Here is a 21,135-nt window from a genome sequence, read left to right as displayed (position 1 = left end):
TGTCGTGTGAACACGAAGTATCAGCCTCGAGATTATTCGTGCTGCGTAGAAAGTCCGGACTTGGAAAAGAGAGACAAACAATTTTGAATTTTGCAACCATCAGATCCTGACAAAACAAGATCCTTGCGACAGATTATTCATGGGAGTGATAAAGCTCCACTGGCAGTGTACGAGCGAGATTCGGCCACCGGATGCTGCATTATTGTGCTAGTCATTTCAAACAGTGCTGCCGAGCGGATGACCCTGACGGAGGATGATGATGACCGCAGAGCGTGGAGCGGAACGCCAAGAGTCAGGCCATAGAGCGGAAGCTCGCAATTCAGTCGACCGACAAGCGACATCGAATTGGTCGTTCTACTCTTCCGCACCACATACACCCTCACAATGGCCTCAATCATCGGACGCAGCGCTTTCCGCGCAACTCGCTCTCTCCGTGCCTCTGGCATCAACGCTGGATCCGACACCGCTGCCTCTGCCGCCGAACGCGAAGCCGGCAAGAACGCCCTCAAGCAGGGCGCCCGCAAGGACCCCGAGCTCTACGTACGTCGACACTGCCCATACACCCTCTGAGATACTTGGGAAGATATGGCGAAAGGATAGCAGCTCTGAGTGCTTCCCTACGGCTACTCTTGCTCTTTTCCATGTCCCCACGAGTCAGCCAACGAACGGACGATCAGTCACTGACCAGGCTTCAACCCGTAGATTCTGCTCACCATCATGTCCGGTGCTTTCGGTCTCGCTGGCTGGCATTTCTCGCGTAACCCCACCTCCTCCTCATCCGAGAACGCCGTTAGCAAGGCACCCGACTCCGAGCCCTGGAAGACTGGCCGTGATGCCAAGTACCAGTACCACCCCGGCGGTGACACCTCAAAGGCCCGCAAGGATGCCCCCTCTGCCCTTAACGAGGTCATCGTCCCCAATGTCAACCTGCCCAGAGTGAGTTTGCAACGACGTGATTACGGTGGGTTCGACAATACTGATACCTTGAACAGGAGCTTCACGAGAAGTACAACAAGTGGGGCAAGGAGGGCTACTAGACGGCCAAACGTGGCTTCCAACTTGTACAGATACCTTAACTCAACGCCGCCTGTTTCTTCTTTCACCTCAAATCTCACGCTTATCCACTTGGCCGAGGTACACTAGAAATCGAAGCATTCGATACTGTCTTTATGTTATTTTCTATCTACAGTGTGAGCCACCTTGGTAGAAGAGAGGAGAACCCGAGTATGCATCGAAGTCTGAGAGCGGAAATCATCTGCCCCCTTGATCAGCAGTTGATGCCTCTTGCATGCTCTCTGTGCATCTTGGAAACGTCTGTCATCGGTCATTGTCGTATGCGCGTGATATCACAAGTCTCCATCCTTGTCTCTTGCTCTCCTGCTTCACCACTTTAGACTCGAATTGTATCTGGGCTTTCCGTTCGAAGCAGAGTGCGTTCCACCGACGCCGGCTCCACGATGTCCATCATAGGCACCTGAGTTGTTCTCAGAAGGGAGGGGTCTGTAACGCGAGTCCCTGCTGATGCGCTCGGGGGGCTGACCCCAGTCCTCGCTGAAGAAGCTGTTAGTACCGCTTGCACTCTTGTCAACACACCATTCAGGAGGATCGCCAAAGGGAGCGAGGTAACCGCGGCGCTGTTCGATAGGGCCTTGAGTATACTGCGAGAGACTCTCGTGCGCAGAAATAAACAGGCGTGTCGTGACTTCATTGAAGGGTTCTGACTCTTCGCGTGTACCGTTGACCGAAGGCGCGGGAGGACTTCCAATGGGTTCTTGACGCTTGCCGTTCATGGTAGGGAAGGAAGAAGTACCGATAGGCTCTTGACGCTCGCCGTTCATGGTAGGGAAGGAAGAAGTACCGATAGGCTCTTGACGCTTGCCATTGTGTGCAGAGAACGAGGGGCTTCCGATGAGTCCAGGCTTTGGCTTGTGAGCACCTACAGGTGCCTGGTCGTGTGCTGCCTTGATAGAATGGAAGTGCTCGTTTTGACGTTCCACGGTCTTGAGTCCGCCAAAGAACCAGTTGTGAAGTTCCTGATCACGACTCTCTCTGCTGGTATCGTTTGGATCGTCAGGACTTCCCATGAAGAAGGGGCCATTGAAGTTCTGGGGACTCGGTCTTGAGTACATTGCGAGCTCTTCAGTCGTCATGTATGGGAGATTGATGGTGATAGTTTCCATGGTCTTCGACTGGGGAGTGTAGTCAGGAACACTGTCAAGAGGGTCAAAGACCTCGTCGTCGTCATTACTTGTGTGAGACGATGCTTGACGAATGTATCCCGCGGGTGTTTCGCCGATCGGAATACTTGACCACAAGGGGTCAGTGTGCTTCATGCCCGAGCCATAAGGTGGCATCATAGGCACGCTAGGTGCAGTGTGCGCGATCTGAGGAGGCTGGATCTGGAAAGGATCATGAAGCACAGTCCGAGTGCCGGTGGCAGTAGGTGCGTTGCGAGCTGCAGCGGTATCAAAGATCTTGTCCAGACTCGCCTTCGAGACATGGCGCGGCATTGGTGCGGTTGATCGGTCTGATGAAGCGACTTGCGGTTGTGCCTTCTCGAGGAAGCTGGGGAAGTCTGAAGTTGCTATCGTCGAGTGCAGTTGTGACACAATTGTTTGCGGCGCGCTCTTTGGTAGGAACGAGTTTAGATAACGACTGTGCTCGTTTATGCTAGAGTAGTCTGGGGCAGACTGCTCAAAAGTGGGAAATTGTAATGCGTCGCCAACGGAGTCGCTGTTTCCGCTCGAAGAGAAAGTCCCAAACGAGAGGTTGTTGAGAGGCGTGAGACCGTGGGACCAATAGTCGTATGCCCCGGTCGATGTGATGTTGTCGTCTACAGCAGAAGACAAGAAGTCACGCTCGAAAGGAAAATTGGTCGACGCAGATGCGTCGGGAGTGATGGGTAGCTTGTCGTTGCTGCGGATACGGGTAGCGTAGCTAGGGATCCAAGGTTGGCAATCCGGTGCGAGTGACGATTTCCCAGGCCGTTGCTTGTTCTCGCTGAGACGCGACAGCGACTCTGATTTAGTCTGTGTCTCGACGATAGAAGCGGCCACTGCAACTTTACGTGAAGGGCGGCTGATAGGGACTTTGGGCATTGCAGCCTGTAACTCTTTCAGTCCAAACGGTATGTTCATAGCCGATGCCTCATGCTGCTTAGAGACTGCTCGGAAGTAACACAGAGTATGTCGAAGAAGACAATGTGACTCGTTCTCACCGTACAATCGATGGGAGGCCAAAGTACCTTCGGTGCGTCTGCGAACATTCGAGAACTGACCAATGTTATACCACTGGTAGTCGTTCTGTGACCACTGCTGTGCCGAGATGTCCCCATTAGGATGCATAGCAAATCCGACTTGGCCATGTTCGTGTCCAACATTGCTCTGGAAGTAGGAAAGAGGAGGAAGATCGTTTCCGAAGACCTCGTTGATCTCGTGTCTGTCGAAAGGAGCAGCAATGGTCGACGGCTTGTCATCCACTTTGACCTCATGGGCGTTGAGACCAACAGATCTGGAGGAAGGCTTGGTCTTCTTGCTGGTGACGAGCTGGAAGTCTCCATCGTCCAGGCTAAGTTGAACAGATTCTTGTCGAGGGACCTCATGACTGCGGGATAGAGAGCTCTCACGCGAGCTGGGTAAAAAGACCTTTGCATGGGCGTCCAGAGGACATTCTCTCCTGGATCGCTGCCTATTGTCAGTTCTAGATGGGAGACTCATTGAAGCTGAATCGCCATCACTGGACTCTGGATGATCAAAAGTCGGCCAGTATTGTTGAGAGGCATGGTTTCGTGCTATCTGTGGGTTTACGATCTTGCTGATGGGGATGGTGGGATCATTATCAATGATTCTTCTGCTCTGTCTCTCAAGTCTGGCTGTTGCCAACTCGGCGAGACGTCGCTGATCCTCAGAACCGGAGTCTAGGACAGACATTCTACTAGCCTCGCTAGAGCTCAGACTTCTGCCTGAAGACTTGGGTGAGGGTCCAGGTGTGGATGAGACGTAAGGCTCGTGATCGGGTTGTTCTATCCTTGCGCCTTCAATGTCTTCTGCTCTAACTACATTGATGTGGTTGTATGCCTGCTTTGGTTTGGAAGAGTGCAGAAGCAGATGGTCTGCTTGAGTACCCAAAGGAAGTCGGAGTTCAGAGATGTTATGTAGAGTTGGTGTGGCACGCCTCTGCCAAGCTGAATCACAAATCGGTTAACTACTTTCAAGGGGAAGGTGGTGACCGGCCTCTGCACTTACCTCGCGCGCGGCGGCCCGAATGACTTTGGCTCGCCAGCGTGACGGGAGTGTGGTTTTTGGATGCTAGATACGGCGTGTGTTCGAGAGAGCCAGCTAATGGGATGCAGTAGATTTGCGTAGGTCGCCGAGTGAAGAGTCGATGGAACTTCGATGCGCACGAAAATAATGCGAGTTTGATTGCAGCTGGACGAAGCCACAAATGGAAGGTATTCGAATTGTCCTGTTGAACGCGTCTTCCCGCAGCAACACTTTCACTTCGGTGAAGTTCCTGATTGTTCCTCTTCTTTTGTGCGGAAGTAGAGCTCGGCTTGCAATTTTCAATGTAGAGTACGGGTTAAACACAAGCATGCAAAACTGCTTTGAGCAAACAACCTCCGCCACGATCTCCAATGACAAGTCGAGTATAACATTGAAGATGGCTGGAAAGCATGGAGGACGGACTTGTATGTCTGTCTTCTAAAAACTTATCTTTGGTATTCGAGCTGTGGCAGTCGGCCCGTCTGTACATTTCATCGTTTCAATCACCTGTTTGCCTTCCAGTCAGGTAACTCACGCTTCTGTTCAACTATTAATATGCAGCCACCCTAATTTCAACCTTCCATCTTGGCCGTCGATCTCGACCAAGTCACCGTGAAAAGCAATCAGCTTTTCCTTGGTCACGATATACGTACTGGTCTTTTGCTAGCTCCTGCTACCTCTCGTTTATGGCCATCGACCACAAATCTGATCGTCCAGACAGACAGACCAAACGTGGTTCAGATACCGAATCTACTGCTTTGACTCACCAGGAGCCCAGCGTTACTCATGTACGTTTGTGTTGATGCAAACGAGGATTGAAACATCATGCAGGCAGGCAGACAAGAAGGGGTCTTTGTTCCATGCCGATGAATTACCGCAAGTCCATGCAGCTTTATCTTATCTGCGCGTGGTTCGATCAAAAGCATCTCCTCATCTTCATGCCTGATAGAAAAATAGTATAATTAAGCATTTGCATGGCAGGTGTTCTTTCCTTTGCAGGACTTAGATCTCTGGCCAGCGCGACTTCCGTGACTAAACACGAGCAGGGTGTCTCAATCTGCGGCCTTTGCTCTCGGTGCTCTGTAGAACACATTGGTTGCACCCTATTATCGTCTACTATATCTACATACTCCCTACTGATGCCTACACCATTATACCGAAGCCCGGTCGCTGTGATCCCCTGCGCTGTCCTGGTCTATCTCAGCTTGGCTCCAGCCGGACATTATCTGACACGCAGGCAGCGGAAAGACTAGGGGTTACAAGGTCAAGATAGCGGGCCCGCAGCGATTCACAAGCACAAGGATAGAAAGCCGCAAGACCACGAGCACGCGAAAGCACATGAAGCAGAGCATCATCAGCGCAAGCATGCAGAGAAAGCAGAAGCAACGCCGGAGACAAAGGTGCAGCGAGGCTTGCATGACGAAGAGGTCGAAAGACGCTAGGGCCGGCCAAGCAATCGCGGGGCAATGGCGTACTGAGGCTAGGGCATGCGATAGCGACACCAGCACCATCCAACCTGCCCACCCTGCCCACCCTGCCCACCCTGCCCACCTTGCCCACCACCAACTTGCTGCTGTCATCCGAGTCCGTTCTTTCGACTTCGCGCCTCTATCTTGCCCATCCCATCGACCAGCGCATACACAGTCCCTCGCTCTACGATGAACCAGTTCCAGCCCAGTCCCTCTTCGAGGACAGCCTCGACCATGCAGGCAATGCCCGACTCGAGATCACAGAGCTTCGAGGAGATCTACGGCCCTCCTGAGAACTTTCTCGAGATTGAGGTGAGTCGCGCCCATGTACCTCAACCACTACAGCCGCTGACATGCCCACTCAAAGGTGTGCAATCCGCAAACCCACGGTCTGACTCCCTCGTCGCGTTACACAACCTACGAAATCCGTCTGAGCACAAACATCCCCTCGTTCAAGCTACGCAACAGCAGTGTTCGCCGTCGTTATTCGGACTTTGAGTACTTCCGCGACATCCTCGAGCGTGAGAGCGCACGTGTCACCATTCCCCCATTGCCTGGAAAGGTCTACTTCAACAAGTTCGACGATGCTGTCATCGAGGAGCGCAGGAAAGGTTTGGAGAGGTTTCTCAAGATTGTCGTTGGACACCCTCTTCTACAGACTGGAAGTCGCGTGCTCGGAAGCTTTGTCCAGGGTGAGTGTGCTAGGATCTTGTTACTGCTACATGGACATGCGCTGACCGCTACATCTAGACCCCAACTGGGACCGCAGCGCCTGGTAGACGACCACTGCCCTTCCTTCATGACGATGAATCCACCTTTCGACTTTCCAGAATACCCTTTCCTAGTTAATGATGTTTTTGCCCTTTTCCTGCGGTTCAGCGATACGGCGTTCTTCTTCCTCTGCTCTCCAACCACGTCTCTGCTCGCAGCTGTACATTGTTGCCCAGCCCGGCCTGGCCGTTTTACATGACCGTGTCAGACTTCGACACCATTCGGTCATCGCAGCACACATATTTCTTTTCCAATCCGCACGCCTCCTCGAGAGGTCAGCCGTGTTCATGGAAAGCGTTTCATAATTCAAAAGCCAGTCCAACCGTACCTTTCGCGTCTTCTTGAACTGCAAACTGCAAAGTCGTCGTCTTACAAAGCCATTTACCTTTCTGGGCCTAAAATAGAATGTTATCATGAGTAGCTGCCCTTTTTGCCAAAGAATGAAGTGTCCGTGGGGTGGAGTAACGTGAAGAATTTCATAGCGTATCTATTTCGTACTCATAGTAAGAAGAGGAGAAGGTTTAATTGAATGCTTAAAAGGATCCTCTCATCTCACCTGCCACATCGGCCGCTTCGAGCGAGTCGCCCATCTCTCCATCTTCTGTATCGTGTCTTTCGTTATGATTTACCGGCACCATAGGCTCGACTGTTGTTTTGACCAGGACGGGTGGTGTGTTGTCGTTGAGCTCGACTTCTCGGAGCACGATCTGCTCGGGCTCGACCTCCGACTCTACCTCAGATTTTACCTCAGTCGCGGTTGATGGCTCATAGATTGCTGGGTCATGAACTGTCTGCTCGATACCCGAGTTCGTCAGTACGCTCTCCACTTGCGAAGCTACATGCGCTTCGTCTGCAAACGTCGGTATGCCGTGATCTGATCGTTCAACCGTGGGCGTGTTGGGCATACTATCCTCCTCCGCAGGTGCAGCAACGACAAACACGTCAGGATCACCAGCCGCATGCTGCTCGGCTTGTGACGTAGGGATCTCTCTGCTCGCAGGTCTGGGCCTCGCCGGCAATGGTGGAGGCTGTCGACGTTTTGTTTCTTCGGCTTGCTCGGGCTTATCGACTTCCTTGCCTAGTTGTTGAGAGCTCGAATGTGCTCCCACAGGCTTGCGCTTGAGGCCAGGTATATTCAAGCCTGACGTCGCCCAAAGACTTCTTTGTGGTCCAGGAAGAGGAGTACCAGGTGGCGGCAAAGGCATTCCACGTCCCATGGGCTGAGCCAGAAGTGCCGCCTTAAGGGCATTTGGATCGGGCGGTTGGGATGGCAAAGATACTGTAGAGGATCCACTGCTGGCTGATGACACAGAGAACCGCTTGCTCAACCCTAAGGAGTTTCCCGTTATAGATGACGAAGACCCATTCTGTCTATTCAGAACTTGCCAGCCCCACTTCTTCGCTGCGTTGGCAGCTGTACTGAGATGTGACGGAGGTGAACCTGACAGGCCAGACGTATCGAGTGATTTTACCGAAGGTGCTTTTGGCGTCGTTCCCGAAATATCTGCATTGACGATGTCTTGAGGTTCAGCTCTTGATTTGATAGAGTGCTGCTCTACAGGCTCAGAACTTCGGCGCAGAATCGAAGCATCCACTGGAGCTTCTTCCCCTTGCGTTTCAAGGGTTGAGAATGTCTCTGCGTCGATGGGCAAGATGTTGTCACTTTCGCGAAGTACTCTTGGGGACGTCGCTGATGATTGTGCTTTCGAATTGACCTCCTTCACCATCTCGACCGCATCCTTCTGTCCTTTCTTCTTTGTTTGTGATCTGATCGCTTCAATGTTCGAACCTTCAGTACTAACCAGGGGTGTCGCCGCGGTAGCAAAGGAGTTGGAACGCATATTGCGAGGCTTTCCTGGCGGCGTACGCGGACGAATCGGTGGCGACGATGGAGTAAGAACTGGCGTAGGCAGAGCAGTCGAACTGGTTGATGCGCCGGTCGGACTCTCAAGGGTGTCTACGAGCGAGGTTGCGGATCTCCTTGCATTTTTTCTAAAGTTGAGTTTTTGTACTGGCTCAAGAAGACTCGGCATACTCAAGGTCTTTGCTCCAGTTTCAGCCAGGGTAGGAATGACAATATCTTCGGAATCTCCGTCACCCGCACTGTTGGTGAGTTCGTGTGCTGCAGTCTCGACCACGCCGGCGTCTGCCTCTGCAGCCTTCTCCGTACCCGTGAGCTCTTGGTCTGCAGGCGTTGGCTCGAATATGCCGCCTCTGTATTCTTTCTTGGTGGTGTCCAGGAACGGACTGTCATCCCAGTTGGGCAGGACGATCGTCTCTCCAATGACTTCTCGGATTCTGCTCTCAATAGCACGTAAGATAACACCGTACGTGATCTGCCTACTGCTGACAATTGGCTGAATACTCATCTCGATCTGAGGCATGGTCTCAAATGTCATCCACATGCGGTTGCTCGGCGGAGGTTTGATACGGATCAAGAGATGACCGCTGAGCTTCTTCAGCTCGCCCGCCATGATGAGACTGACTTCGCGAGCCTTGAAACGGGTACCGAGCTCGATGCGTGCCACCGCGCCCATCTCGATCTTGAAGCCACCGTTGTATTTGATATCCAGCTCGATGGTCATGTCGCCATTCACTGTAAGCTCTTTCAACCTGGGATTGCTGATGATTGGGGCACTATCGCCCATGTCGATATCCATGATGTCAATCGAAGCGATCAAATTCGGTTTGGGCACGCGTGAGATCTTTTTGTTTATCTTTGCTCGGATGAAGTTTTCAATGTCTTTAGTCTTGTACATGGCAAGGAAGATGCGGCCAACGATGCCGTTGATCCAGCGCGAATGAGCGTCTGCATCGGAGGAGTGTAGATTCTGCACAAGCTTGATGATGTCTGGAGTCTCGAACTTTTGAGGAAGCGGAGGCGGGTCAGTGGTGATGATGGAAGACTGAGTGTGTAACAAGGCATGGTAGAAATCCTCCTTCTCGGAGCAGTTGTCAGAGAAGAAGTGGAAGGGCTTGGAAGGAGGAGCAGTCTCTCCAGCGAGAGGCTTCCTGGTCAGGCGGATGCAATTTCGCTTTATCCAAAGATCTCCTTCAGGTACAGGATCTCCACCAGCATATACGTCAATGTCGTGATGGGCGAGAGAAACAACGTGTCGCACTTCGACTTGCTCCGAGTCGTCGTAGAGCATAAGATGGCCGTGTCTCAGGACAACGTAGAAGACGTTGCGGGCCTTCTTGACTGCCTTGCCGTCACGCTTGTCACCCTCGATGGTTGGTATCTGTGTCTTGCCTCGTTCGAAGATGCTTCTGTACATGCTCTGGTAGACACTGGGACTCTCTGCTATGAGAACCTCGCCCGCTGGAGTCGAACGCTCTGGAGGCTTGCCATTGATGCCGCCGGGCACATACTCTCTGCAGACGGCGAAGTAAGCGGCTGCCGTGTCGAGTTCACTCTGCTGTTCCTTGCTCTTTTCGCTGGCTTCGTCCACCGTCTTCGCTGGGAGTGTCGAGTCTACATCTCTGGCAGTCGGGGCGGTCGATACGGGAGCAACGGGTTGGGTGAATGCAACGTATGCGAAGGCGCCAAGGATGAGCGCGAGCAGGGGGATGAACGTCAGGCCACCGACGAAGTACGCAAGCAACAGCGATTTGAGCGTCATGTTGTTTGCTGCATAGACATGATTGATGGATCAGAAGTGTTTGGGTTGCTTATCATTCGCTCTCATTAAAAGGTCTGCGAGGTGTAGCTATGTACAAGAAAGGGTGCAAGGTAGGTACGCTGTAGTTGTACCAAACTTTGCCCGAGCTTCCGCAGGCCCCCAAAACGCCATTCCAGCCACAACCAACCCCTCATTATTCTGATCTTCCATGAACGCCTTCTTTCCTTCTCATTACCAAGATACCATGACTTCGTGTATCTACATCTCGACCAGTCATCTATGTACAAAACGACCTGATTGAATGCACCGTGCATTTCGCGCCAGTGTTGCTCCTTCTGGGAGCTCATCGATCAAAGATAGCTCATGTCTGGGATGAGACTCTGCCTCTGGACAGCAGGCTTATTTACTGACCCATGTCGAAGAGATCGCTGCTCAACAGATCGTCAATGTTGAAGCTGTCAGGGAAGTCGCTACCGCTGGGAGCGAGGTAAGTGCCGATAGCGTTTCCAGAGAAGGCAGCGTCATGGTTCATGTTGAAGGGATCAAACTCAAGCGAGCTGGTTGAGAAAGGATCAAACTCGTCCATGAAGGGGTACTGCTGGCTGGAAAGGTCGTGCACAGCCTGTCTGGCAGGGCCACTGGCACCGAAGGCGTTGTTGTTGCGCTGGTCAAGAGCGCGCTGAACAAGGTCGCGCTGAGCCTCCTCGCTGATGAACTTGTTGTGGTCGTCCTGCTGGTCCTGATCGTAAGGAGAGTCGGACTCGGGCTCGGCGAAGAAAGCAGCGGGAGAGGAAGTGTCGGCCGAAAGAGGCTGAGCAGCCATGGAGCCAGACTGAGCAACCGAAACGACACGGTGAGCATCCGTGTGGGCTATCTGAGCACCCATGAAGGTAGGCTGAGCACCCACGAAGGTAGGCTAAGCACCGGCATCGTTGTGCTGGACGTGGTCAACGCTAGCGGCCATGGTAAGGGCAGCAGTCGAGCCCTGAATGCGAGCGGCGACGTTGTAGTCAACGTAGTTGACACGCTGGCAGTAGACGACAATCTCCTCAGAGGACAGGTTGGTCATAAGCATGTTCTCGGGGAACGAGTTGATGTCGGGAATGCGGGTGCGCTCCATGCTCTTGACGCCAGCAGCATCGGCGATGACCCAGCCCATGACCTTGAGGTAGTCGTCCTTGGGAATGACTCCGATCAAGGGACAAGTAAGAGCGAGGAACTTGTCAAGAGGTGCAGCGCTCTTGATGTTGGTCTCGTGAATGGTCGAGTAGCTCTTAGCAAGGATGCTCCACTTAGCCTTGAAAGGGTCATTCTTCCACATGAGAGTCAAGAAGCCAGAGATGTCCTTCTGCTGGAGTGACTTGAAGATGGGAGCATAGTAGCCTGCCGGATAGTTGTCAGTGGAATTGTGCGCGCATTGGGTGGAGAGAGACATACTTCTGAAGGCCATCCACGAGTTGAGAGGGCGAGTGGGGGCGATACTGCCGGAAGAGGTCTGCACATTCTTCTTGGAAGATGACTTCTTGGTGTTCTTGGTGCGCTTCTTGCGCTCAGTGATGACTGAGACAGGAGTTGAAGCGACGGCAGGCGAAGCGACAGCAGCGGCAGGACGCACCCTCTTCACGGCATCGATGACCTTTGCGATCTGTTTGGGCGAACACTTCCAAGGGAGCGTTGCCGCCTACTCGCACACCATGGTGGCATCAGACATCACGAAGTAGAGTTCACCCCAAACCAACAATTCATTTCTCACTGCCACAATAAATCGGATATTCAATCTCGTACAGTCACATTTGAGCAATTTCCTTGTGATGAATTAAATGTGTCTTCTTTGTTCCGAGAAACCTAAGTGTCTCAAGCAGTGTGCTGTGAAACGTGATGACGGCCAAGAAGCTTTGACGCAAATCTGTGTCTTGTCACTCCATTCTTTCCTACTTCAAGTATAGAACCTCGCAACATCCCATGCACCGCAGTCGAGAGAGCTCGAGTTGAGATCGTTGTCGAGAAGCTGCTTTCTTTGTATGCCAGACCGCGAACTTCCGCCCCTTGCTTAACTCTTTGTTGCCCACATTCCAGACGACGGTAGTTGCATGAAAGATCCCGTGTATTCTTCAACAGCGATGATGTTTTCGCTGTGGAGATTATGTCTGGGATTTACACCAGTAGACTATGTCGATGTGTCAGCCTACTTTCCAATTCTAGTACAGTTGTTCAAGCCCGTCTTACATTCAGTCGCCTGCCAGCCTTCGTTGAGGTCTGGATCCGAGAACTCAGGTGGAAGACTTGGTCGCAAAACAGGACCCTCACGAAGGTCGTGCTCACGCTTTCGGAGTCTTGTTCCCAGCCTGCTGCCCTTTGTGGCAAGACCTTGCATAACAAAGAGTCTCCGGGTTTGGTTACGCTTGAGTGCGACTGCATCTTGTCAGCTTGAACCTTGTGCTTGCTGGATTGAATTGTACTTACACCAAGTAGCAACTGTCTGGATTGGAGCTCCACAAACATACTCAAGCATCTCCAACTCTGCCAAGTTGGGCTCGCGATTGACCTGGAAGAATTCTTGGAGCAGGTGGTCATCTTCACGCTCGAGGTTCGTCAATCCAGAGAGAAGTCGAACACCGGGTTTGGCGACAAGCCCGAGAGCTACGGTGAAGTCATCTGTCGACCTTTCGCATTGTCAGAGAGTGTACAAAGCGGTGTAGAAGTTGCACTTACTCGAGAAGCTTTTCGCGCAGGGCCGCCTTCGTCAATCTCTTGAGGTGAGGAGGAGTGGTGTCGTCGTTGTTGAGAATAGCTGACACTCCATTCGCCAGTGTCTGATCGGATTGATAGAGACTACCGACCTGAACGAGCTTGTCGGTCTGTAGCCGAGACTGGGTGGAGAACATAATCTTTCGCGACAAATTGAGTAAGTCCTTGTGAGAGCTGTCGACGTCGGGCTTCTTCGATATGGCCAGTCTTGAGAGATCACCATGGATGTTTTCCAGCATGCTCAAGATCTGCTCGTCTTTCTCTTCGGCATTTTCGTTGAACAACTTGCTGATGTGTGCAGAATTGTCCTTGATAGTCTGGCAGGAGGAAGCCATTCTTGTGTTGCTTCGAAGACGGGAACGACGAGGTAATTGGAGGTTGCGTGGATCTGGAAGGACATGGATAGCGGACTAAGTCTGCGCGGTTGTGAAGTTTGAAAAGAGTAAGTCACAGTGAGTGAGTGGGTGACGAGAAAAATGGTTCCGCTCTCACTTGGATTTATTGTCACTATTGACACTCCCATAAATCTTATTCAGAGCTTCATCTGGCTAGCATCACTACCTCGCAGTCATCACTTCACCGGGTTCCCACTTCCTTCTTCCTCTCAACTTCTGCGCATAGTTTCTTCCTCAATTCTTTGCCAGACTTTCTTCTATCTCCTCCACCACTCTTTCCCTTCCATCAACAACCTTTATCATCGACAACTACTCACACAATGGCATCAGTTTCCACCTTCCCCTTGATGTCGAACCAGAAGCAGGACATCGAGCAGACCTGGTATCACGCTATGATCCAGATTGCTAGCGCCGCCGCCGGTGCCACTGAGATTGTTCTCCCTTCTGATCTAAGAGGCCGCCTCGGCGAAGACGGTATCGCTGCTGTCGCCCAGCGTTGCAGGTGAGTTGTTTGCGCATCGATTTCTGAACGCGCACTAATCGTTCTCGCAGCACTTTCAGCAATGCGCAGGTTGAAGTCAAGGATGATGCCGCCACTGATTCGGTTCGCATCACCGTGCTGTCTCCTGGCTCGCACAACCACTCCAATGAGACCGGCATGTCCTCGCCTACTTCTCCTGAATCTGTCGACTCTCCCAAGAAGGGTCCTAAGGTCAGCCGTCCCGCCAATGCCTTCATCCTGTACCGCAAGCACCATCACTCGGACACCGTTCTCCGCAACCCTGGTCTTCACAACAACGAGATCTGTAAGTGACTTCTGCTGCTTCCACTATTCGTGGCTGATGACTTACATCCTTTACAGCCAAGATCATCGGCAAGATGTGGCGTGACGAGTCTGACTCTGTCAAGAAGCAGTGGAAGGACGAGGCCGAGAGCGTCAAGGCCCAGCATCTTCGCGATCACCCTGACTACCAGTACCAGCCTCGCAAGTCTCATGAGAAGAAGCGTCGCATGACCAAGCGTAAGGCCATAGCTCTTGCTGCTGAGCAGAGCGCTCCTTCGGCTTCCGCTCCTGCTCCTGTCTCCGTCAACGCCCACATCGTCGATGCCGCCACCACTTACTCGCCTGGTCCTTCGACCACTGGCGTCTTCTCATCTGTCACCTCGCCTTCTCAGATGGTCAACCTCGGCGAGTTCAACGCCCCCATACTCGGTTACTCTTCCAACGGTGACCTAGCCTCGTTCACCCTTGACACCTTCGAGCAGGGTCAACTTGACCTCTTCGCCAACCTCTTGAACGAGCACAACAATGACTACGACTACGGTCCTGCCAATGACGATCTTCCTGCTGCCTCAACTTCCATCCCCACTTACATCAACCATGTCATGGCTGATGGTAACGATGGCCTCTCGCGCACCATGCCTACCCTGACTGCCAACGACCTCACCATGGCTCAGGCTGACCTGAACGACTTCGAGTCTTCGATCGAGAGCATGCTTGCCCGTGACCTCGAGAAGATTGACGAGGATGGTGGTCGTGCTTTCGCCGAGGAGAACGGCTTCGAGTACAACGACTTCGAGTCTCAGCGCTTCACAGAGTTTCTCGAGCAGATGCCCGAGCACATGTGGGGCATGGAGTTCGTCAACTAATCTCGTCCTTCATCAACGTCGTCTGTCTTCTTCAAGCATGGCGTTCTTTAGCAAGGAGTTCTTCAATCATCAAAGTTCTTGGTGATCATTTCTGCGAGGCAGGATAAAAGGGGGAGCATGGGGAGGAGAAATTTTTGCATGGTCGGCGTACTGCGCATTGGATGGTTGGAATTTTTGTTTTCTTTCTCACTTCCTCTTTCGCCTTCAAGCAAGTATCTGCTTGCCAGTCTATAGCAATCAACCGCAACTAATGCCCACTGCCTCATGTCTCATGCTTTGAAGTCACTGCACCATATGAATGTAGCACATCGCCACTGCGTACCTTTCTCCTTCGTGCCTGATGGGCCCAGCGGCCTTGCGCACATCCAGAAGCTACGCCCTTGGTTCTCGCCTTTCTTCTTCGTCTGCATGCTCTTGCATGGTTCTTCATGACCTTCACACAGTGGTGCAGCTGGTTTGCGGAAAAGTGTTTGCCATGACTCTTTGTTCACGATCGGATCGTACACCATCTCATCGACATCGTCGAGCGGCGGTAGAAACTCGGCCTCAGACTTTGCAGCCGATTCAAGCGCCGCTGGACTATCTCGCGCGTCAGCATGAGATGTCGGGTTCTGAATCATCGAAGATGTCGGTGTGGAAGATGTATTGGTCGGCCCAGACATGATCGCATCACCTACCGTCGTGTCACCGTCATTAGGTGCACCATTCTCGCGCCTAGGCACATACTCGTTCGCGTCAGCGGCAGGTTCATCCGGCTTGAGCTTCGCTTGAAAGAAGCCCTTCAAGCTTTTCTGGCCTTTGACGGGAGCAGTCTTTGAGGCTGAAGCTGGGGCTGGGGCAGTCTTCTGTGCCTTTAAAGGTCGAGAAGCAGATGTGTCAGATGCTTTACGTTTCATCTCTGAAGACGAGAAGACAGCAGCATGCGAGGTAGGGACTGTCTTAGATGAATCTGTGTCCGTTGAACCGGGCTCTTCCATTCCGGTGTTGGATGTAGTCTGCGACTGCGCTGCTGTGGGTGTTTGACTGTTCGACGTGGAGGAAGCATTTGGAGCGGCCGACTTCTTGAACATGTCCTTGATGCTTCTCCGTTGATGAAACTCTGGCATAAGTCTGGCACTGAAGGGAGGCAGGTCCTTGATGTTCCATTCTTTCTGTCGGATGCCGTCGCTGAACATGCCAGGTGGATTCATGATGTCGATCAGCCTGATGTCTGAGCCGCCATCTTCTCGGGCAACATTCACAAAGTCCTTGAACTCGCCATAGACCGGACAGTGGTCGGAACCCTGCAGCAGAATTAGATGACGTTCGAGAACGCAAGGATATTAGTACTGACCATGAGACCCTCCTGGATATCAGCGTGAACGAACCAATCACGCATAGAGCCGCTGGCCAGAACAAAATCGATACGGCTTCCGAAGTTTCCAGGTCTAGCATTGATCTTCTGTTCCCAATGAGTGTACATGCCCTTCCTCTGGGGGTGGAACTCTCTGGTGGTGTCTAGCATGATAGGTTGCTCTCGACCTTCGTCCCTCTCACCGTAAACCTCACCGCCGATTATGAGTTGATTGAAGATTCGACGGTTCGGAGTGCTGACGTATTCCTCGCTTGTCAGGCTGGCCTTCTTGATGTCATCGAGAGCGGAAGCTGTGTCAATCAAGCCTCGGGACACGTTGAGGTCACCGACCAAGACAACTCGCTTGCCCATCTTGCTGAGCTTACGTATACGGCAATCCAAGGCAGTCATAAAAGCATAACGGAAGTCATCTCGTAGGCCGTTAGAGTTGGCAGGACTGTACACTCCGAGCAGAACGAAGGCAGGGAATTCGAGACAAACACAACGTCCTTCAGAGTCCAGAAGGAGAGGATCAACGCCAAGCTCTGCGAGTTCCATCTCCGAGAGGTAGCCGCCGATTTGCTCAGACTCGGGCAGGCTGCGATACTGTGTTGTAGAGTTCGGTGGTGTCAAGACTCCGAGAATGCCCTCTTCTGCCCGAATAGGAGAGCAGGTGGCGTTGCGAGTGTAGATGCCCACACCTGAGTAGCCTGATTTGCAAAGATATGAGCGACTACTCCAAGAATAGACAACCAAGATGAACAAACCTTTCTTCTGCTTTGGCACACTGAAGTAGCAATCCCAGCCGTCGAGAAGTACCATATCATCACGCAGGTCCTTTCTTTGAATTTTGAGTTCTTGCATAACAACGATGTCGGCCTCAAGAATGTCGAACATGGCCGGGAAAGTCTTTGTGGTACTCCATGGTTGGTAAGAGAATGGGTTGCGGATGCCATTGACATTCCAGGTAGTAAGCCTCATGGTGATGGAGGTAGGGTGATCAATTGCACGTTCACATGTAGGTTGAACATAGTAGAAAGTCTTGAAGCACTATGAAGCCATCAACAAGTCGGATGGGATTTTGGGAGGAAACCACTACAGACGCGACTTCCAGTTGGAGGACGTGACCAAGAGGCTATGACGTGCAGAAGAGCCGCATCAAGAGCAAAGAAGCCGAAGCGGAGCTCGCTCGGCGCTCGCAGCTTCCTCAGGCATTCAAATGCCAAGCACACCGGGACGTCGCGCTGTGCGTGATCCGACCGTCAATCAGGTGTCAGCAAAAGCCATACCAATTGAAGCGCTCTCCACTCTCCACTCACCGTCATAATCACAATCATGTTCACCGCACGCGCCGCTAAGCAATTGCGCTCCCCTATCATCCGCCAGCTCGGCCGTCGTCAGCTCCACGGTGCCGGCGAGACTGGTTTCCAGGGCGCCGCCGACAACGCTTTCAACCGCGAGCGTGCTGCCGTCAAGGACCACGCCGCTGCCACCAGTGGTACGTTATAAATCGGCCGCTTCTTTTTGCATATCAGTTGGCTCCGAACTCTGCTAATTCTGTCTATAACAGACCTCTGGCGCAAGCTCTCCATCTAGTACGCGTTTCCCAGTCTTCAACTTCCCATCATCCCTCGGACGAACGAAAACAAACCTACCCCACCTACGATCAAACGAGAACCCATGAATCAGAAATCTGACCAAGAATTTGCAAAACAGCATCGTCGTTCCCTCGATCGTCCTCGCCAGTGTCAACGCCTACAGCCTGTGGCTCGAGCATTGGGAGCACAAGGCCCACGAGCCCCCAAAGTCTGAGCAGCCCGAGTACTCTTTCCAGAACATCCGCACCAAGAACTACTTCTGGGGTGACGGTGACAAGGTGAGCTTCGATCCTCTTCCAGTCTGGACCAGAGCAAGCACAAAGATCATGGCTAACACGGCCATCCTCAGACCATCTTCTGGAACGACAAGGTCAACTACCACAAGAAGTCCGACGAGTAAACTATCCTCGTCTGAAATGAGCAAAGCATATCTCTAAGAACCTTTCAATCTTTGTCCTTTAGCCAAACGCTCCTGCGCTCAAAGAGCCATATAACTCAGGAGTCACCTCGCGCCAATTGTACAGATAGCAGAGGCATGCATCTAACTATTATTTAACGTTTCGTTTGTCAGCTATCCTCGTGTCCACCGGCCATCTGCTCAACTGTTTTGCCCGTGCATAGCTGACTGCTTTCGCTCTGCCTCCTGAACCGTACTGTTGTACAAACGATCCATCTCTTCGACCATGTCCTCATCGTCTCTGTGCTTGTACAGCATCGCTTTCTTCATCAGACTCTCCAAAGTGCCGTCCAGGTCTTCTACTTTGATGTATGCTGTTGAACACTTTGTCAGTCCTTTTACAACAGGCCTCAGTCTTGGATTTGCATACCTTCATTTGCTCTGTCAAGGTAGATGAACGCGGCATCGATGTGACTTGAGCTTTCCCTTTGGTCTGATTCAGCTGACTTGCCAGCCAGACCTACATAAGAGTCCGTAAGTATCATATAGAGATGCGCGATCGTAGTGGTGTTGCCGCCTTCCAGGACCTGCTTGGTTTAGCAACATGAATATCCAACGCGTTGTAGAGATCTTAATTTACCTGAGGCATGATAGCGTCCACCAGGCTCCTTGCCGCGCCGAACTCGCCCAGGTCGATCAGGATCACGCAAAGAGCTCCGACTGCCTCCCACATTGCTGGCATGATCATGGCTCTTTGGGCCGACGAAGCTGCTCGCATTGCTATGCTGAATCCTTTGGTCGGCAGCCCTGCCTTTGCAAAAAGCCTTGCCTTGAGAATTAGTAGCTTGATGCGGCGCACGATATCTGTCAAGGTTAGTCAGATTCTGTATTCCACTCGTGAGTTTTGTTCGTACCCGCACTGTTGGCAGCCTTTGCTTCCACCACTTGCTTCTCGATACAATCAAACGCACTTGCGAGTTTTCCTTGCTTCATCAAGAGTTCAATCTCAAGTACGTGCGTTTCGAAGACTACTCCTGCATCTGCGGTCTGTCTTATGGGTTTCAGCTGACGCAGAAACTCTTCCGCGACGAAGAAGTCATTGCTGATGATCGTTAGCGGATAGGTTCTGCGTGAGTTGTGTCTGGACTTACTGGTGAAGAGCACGCCTGAGACTGATCATGGCGGCAAACGCGTTGAATGTATTTTCAAGACGTAGCGTTCTCTCCTTCGACGGGTCGTTCTGCCTCAGAAGCTCGTATGCTTCTTCATACTGACCCAATATGCTATGCATATGCGCACTCTGGAGCACTACGTTGAGCACATCTGGTCTCGAAGCATCTTGACTAAAGATGTGGTACATGACTTTGCAGTAATGTTCTGCCAGAGGCATTTGACCCAGTCTGTTGAAGATTGCGGAGTGAAGTCGAAGTTGGCTGGGTATCATGCTGGCGACATTGTGCAAGCTGTTGAGGTAGCTCGACTGGTAAATTTGTTCCAGAGCCCTGGCCACACTGCCGCCACTCTCGACGATGACTTCAGCTTGGCTGAGCAGTGAGCTACTAAGAGTCGCCCAATCCTTATTCTCAACTGCTTTCTGTTGCAGGAAGGTGATGATGTCGTTCTCGTTCCCTGCTAGCTCGCTCCCTTCACCGCCATTCTCAAGACGAGAGAACTCGGGATATGCCTTTCGCAGATGGGCAAGCCAAGAAAGACTGAAGTGCAGACAACGGGCGTCTTGATTCTCACGAGCCGTCGCGATACACTCATTCATGGCTGAGATAGCCTCACCGTAGCATCCGAAATCTGCATGCAGGACCGCAAGATGAAGCAGAGCGTATTGGTGATATGTCTTGATGTGATCTGTGCCTTGGCTCTCCATAGTGTAGTCAAAGTAACGATGAAGAAGTTCGATAGCCTTGTTGTATGCACCGCTTCTCCAAGCATCAAAGAAACTATTGTTGTCAGTAGTGTTACGGCCATTTAAGCTTCATGCACAAGACGTACTTGATGAAGTGCATGTCGGAAGGCTTTGACGCTCCTTGTTCTACCATCGTCCTCAACTCGGCCTTCATCTCGTCTGACACTCTGCTGCCAAACTTTTGTAACTGGCCTAATTGAAAATGTAGCACTTTCTCCACATCGTCCAGACTTGATGGTACAGAGGGCCGATCATCCTGTTTGTTCATCCTGTCCAGGAGGATAGCGGAAGCACTAGATTGCTCGAGTTGTAGCAAGTTTGCTGATGCTGCATTCGGCAGGTAGCTAGCATAAGCTGACCTTGGGTTCCGTTCAACATGGCCATCTCTAGTAGGTTCGCGAAGTACCACTAGATCCTCCCACAACTGGTAGGCATCACTGAATTGCAATCTTACAGACTCCAAGTGACATCTTCGGGCGAATTGGCCGATCGGACTCGTCGGACTGCATACAAACTTGGCCCTGCTGCCCTCGGTCTGCTCTTGGAGCGAAGCCGTTACCGAAGTCTGGTCCTGAATAAAAGCAGTGAACGTGACAAAATCGTGCACAGCCCAAAGGTGATCTACGAAGAGATGGTACAAAGATCTTCCAGGAACAGCTGATTCGTGAGATTGAAGCAAAGTCTCAAAATCCTCGATGGATGGCGGAGTCAATGGCTTTTGATTCGAGGTGTTGAGTGGTGACCTGTGAATTGTGTGCATGGAAATGAATGACAAGAGTGGTATCGTACTTTTGGACGGCACATTTCCATCACGGTATAATTGGACCAGGAGGAGTATGCATATTTTAGATGGTGTCAGGAAACGCGACATCTTTGTTGGTGTGTTTTTAGTTGGTCGCTGTAATTGTCGCAGTGGGCGAGTTTCTCATAGAGACAGACGTTTCTTCTAGCAGAATATGTCCAGCATTGCA

The 21,135-nt window shown here is 51.9% G+C and overlaps 7 protein-coding genes across 7 annotated transcripts; 3 read left to right on the top strand and 4 right to left on the bottom strand.

The window, feature by feature from the left end:
- Positions 1 to 384: 384 nt before the first annotated feature.
- Positions 385 to 1,037, top strand: AUEXF2481DRAFT_27998 (uncharacterized protein; the record flags this gene model as incomplete). Its single annotated transcript, XM_013489863.1, has 3 exons — positions 385 to 540; positions 703 to 936; positions 993 to 1,037. The coding sequence occupies 3 exons, from the start codon at positions 385 to 387 to the stop codon at positions 1,035 to 1,037; spliced, it is 435 nt and encodes a 144-aa protein (XP_013345317.1).
- A 345-nt stretch (positions 1,038 to 1,382) lies between these two features.
- AUEXF2481DRAFT_27997 (uncharacterized protein) lies at positions 1,383 to 4,752 on the bottom strand (the record flags this gene model as incomplete). Its single annotated transcript, XM_013489862.1, has 4 exons — positions 1,383 to 4,183; positions 4,245 to 4,337; positions 4,403 to 4,663; positions 4,686 to 4,752. The coding sequence occupies 4 exons, from the start codon at positions 4,750 to 4,752 to the stop codon at positions 1,383 to 1,385; spliced, it is 3,222 nt and encodes a 1,073-aa protein (XP_013345316.1).
- A 1,213-nt stretch (positions 4,753 to 5,965) lies between these two features.
- Positions 5,966 to 6,510, top strand: AUEXF2481DRAFT_3558 (uncharacterized protein; the record flags this gene model as incomplete). Its single annotated transcript, XM_013489779.1, has 3 exons — positions 5,966 to 6,043; positions 6,099 to 6,423; positions 6,482 to 6,510. The coding sequence occupies 3 exons, from the start codon at positions 5,966 to 5,968 to the stop codon at positions 6,508 to 6,510; spliced, it is 432 nt and encodes a 143-aa protein (XP_013345233.1).
- Positions 6,511 to 6,868: 358 nt separating this feature from the next.
- AUEXF2481DRAFT_617250 (uncharacterized protein) lies at positions 6,869 to 10,583 on the bottom strand. The gene has a single exon (XM_013490111.1). The coding sequence runs from the start codon at positions 10,123 to 10,125 to the stop codon at positions 7,036 to 7,038; it is 3,090 nt and encodes a 1,029-aa protein (XP_013345565.1). The 5' UTR covers positions 10,126 to 10,583; the 3' UTR covers positions 6,869 to 7,035.
- Positions 10,584 to 15,187: 4,604 nt separating this feature from the next.
- AUEXF2481DRAFT_3552 (uncharacterized protein) lies at positions 15,188 to 17,232 on the bottom strand (the record flags this gene model as incomplete). Its single annotated transcript, XM_013489778.1, has 3 exons — positions 15,188 to 16,201; positions 16,252 to 16,961; positions 17,019 to 17,232. 3 exons carry the CDS (start codon positions 17,230 to 17,232, stop codon positions 15,188 to 15,190), a joined length of 1,938 nt encoding a protein of 645 aa, XP_013345232.1.
- Positions 17,233 to 17,586: 354 nt separating this feature from the next.
- AUEXF2481DRAFT_3551 (uncharacterized protein) lies at positions 17,587 to 18,249 on the top strand (the record flags this gene model as incomplete). The annotated part of the gene is made up of 4 exons (XM_013489777.1): positions 17,587 to 17,749; positions 17,822 to 17,846; positions 17,968 to 18,127; positions 18,199 to 18,249. 4 exons carry the CDS (start codon positions 17,587 to 17,589, stop codon positions 18,247 to 18,249), a joined length of 399 nt encoding a protein of 132 aa, XP_013345231.1.
- Positions 18,250 to 18,447: 198 nt separating this feature from the next.
- On the bottom strand, positions 18,448 to 21,035 carry AUEXF2481DRAFT_27990 (uncharacterized protein; the record flags this gene model as incomplete). The annotated part of the gene is made up of 6 exons (XM_013489861.1): positions 18,448 to 18,620; positions 18,677 to 18,833; positions 18,887 to 19,110; positions 19,161 to 19,348; positions 19,398 to 20,198; positions 20,251 to 21,035. The coding sequence occupies 6 exons, from the start codon at positions 21,033 to 21,035 to the stop codon at positions 18,448 to 18,450; spliced, it is 2,328 nt and encodes a 775-aa protein (XP_013345315.1).
- Positions 21,036 to 21,135: the final 100 nt, after the last annotated feature.

This window comes from Aureobasidium subglaciale (assembly GCF_000721755.1).
Source record: "Aureobasidium subglaciale EXF-2481 unplaced genomic scaffold scaffold_6, whole genome shotgun sequence".
Lineage (NCBI taxonomy): Eukaryota > Fungi > Ascomycota > Dothideomycetes > Dothideales > Saccotheciaceae > Aureobasidium > Aureobasidium subglaciale.
The sequence above is the reverse complement of the archived record's forward strand: the minus strand, read 5'-3'. Positions and strand labels throughout refer to the sequence as shown.

Bases quoted from the DNA above. Each gene is read 5' to 3' on its own strand.
- AUEXF2481DRAFT_617250 (XM_013490111.1), bottom strand. From the start codon at position 10,125: ATGACGCTCAAATCGCTGTTGCTTGCGTACTTCGTCGGTGGCCTGACG.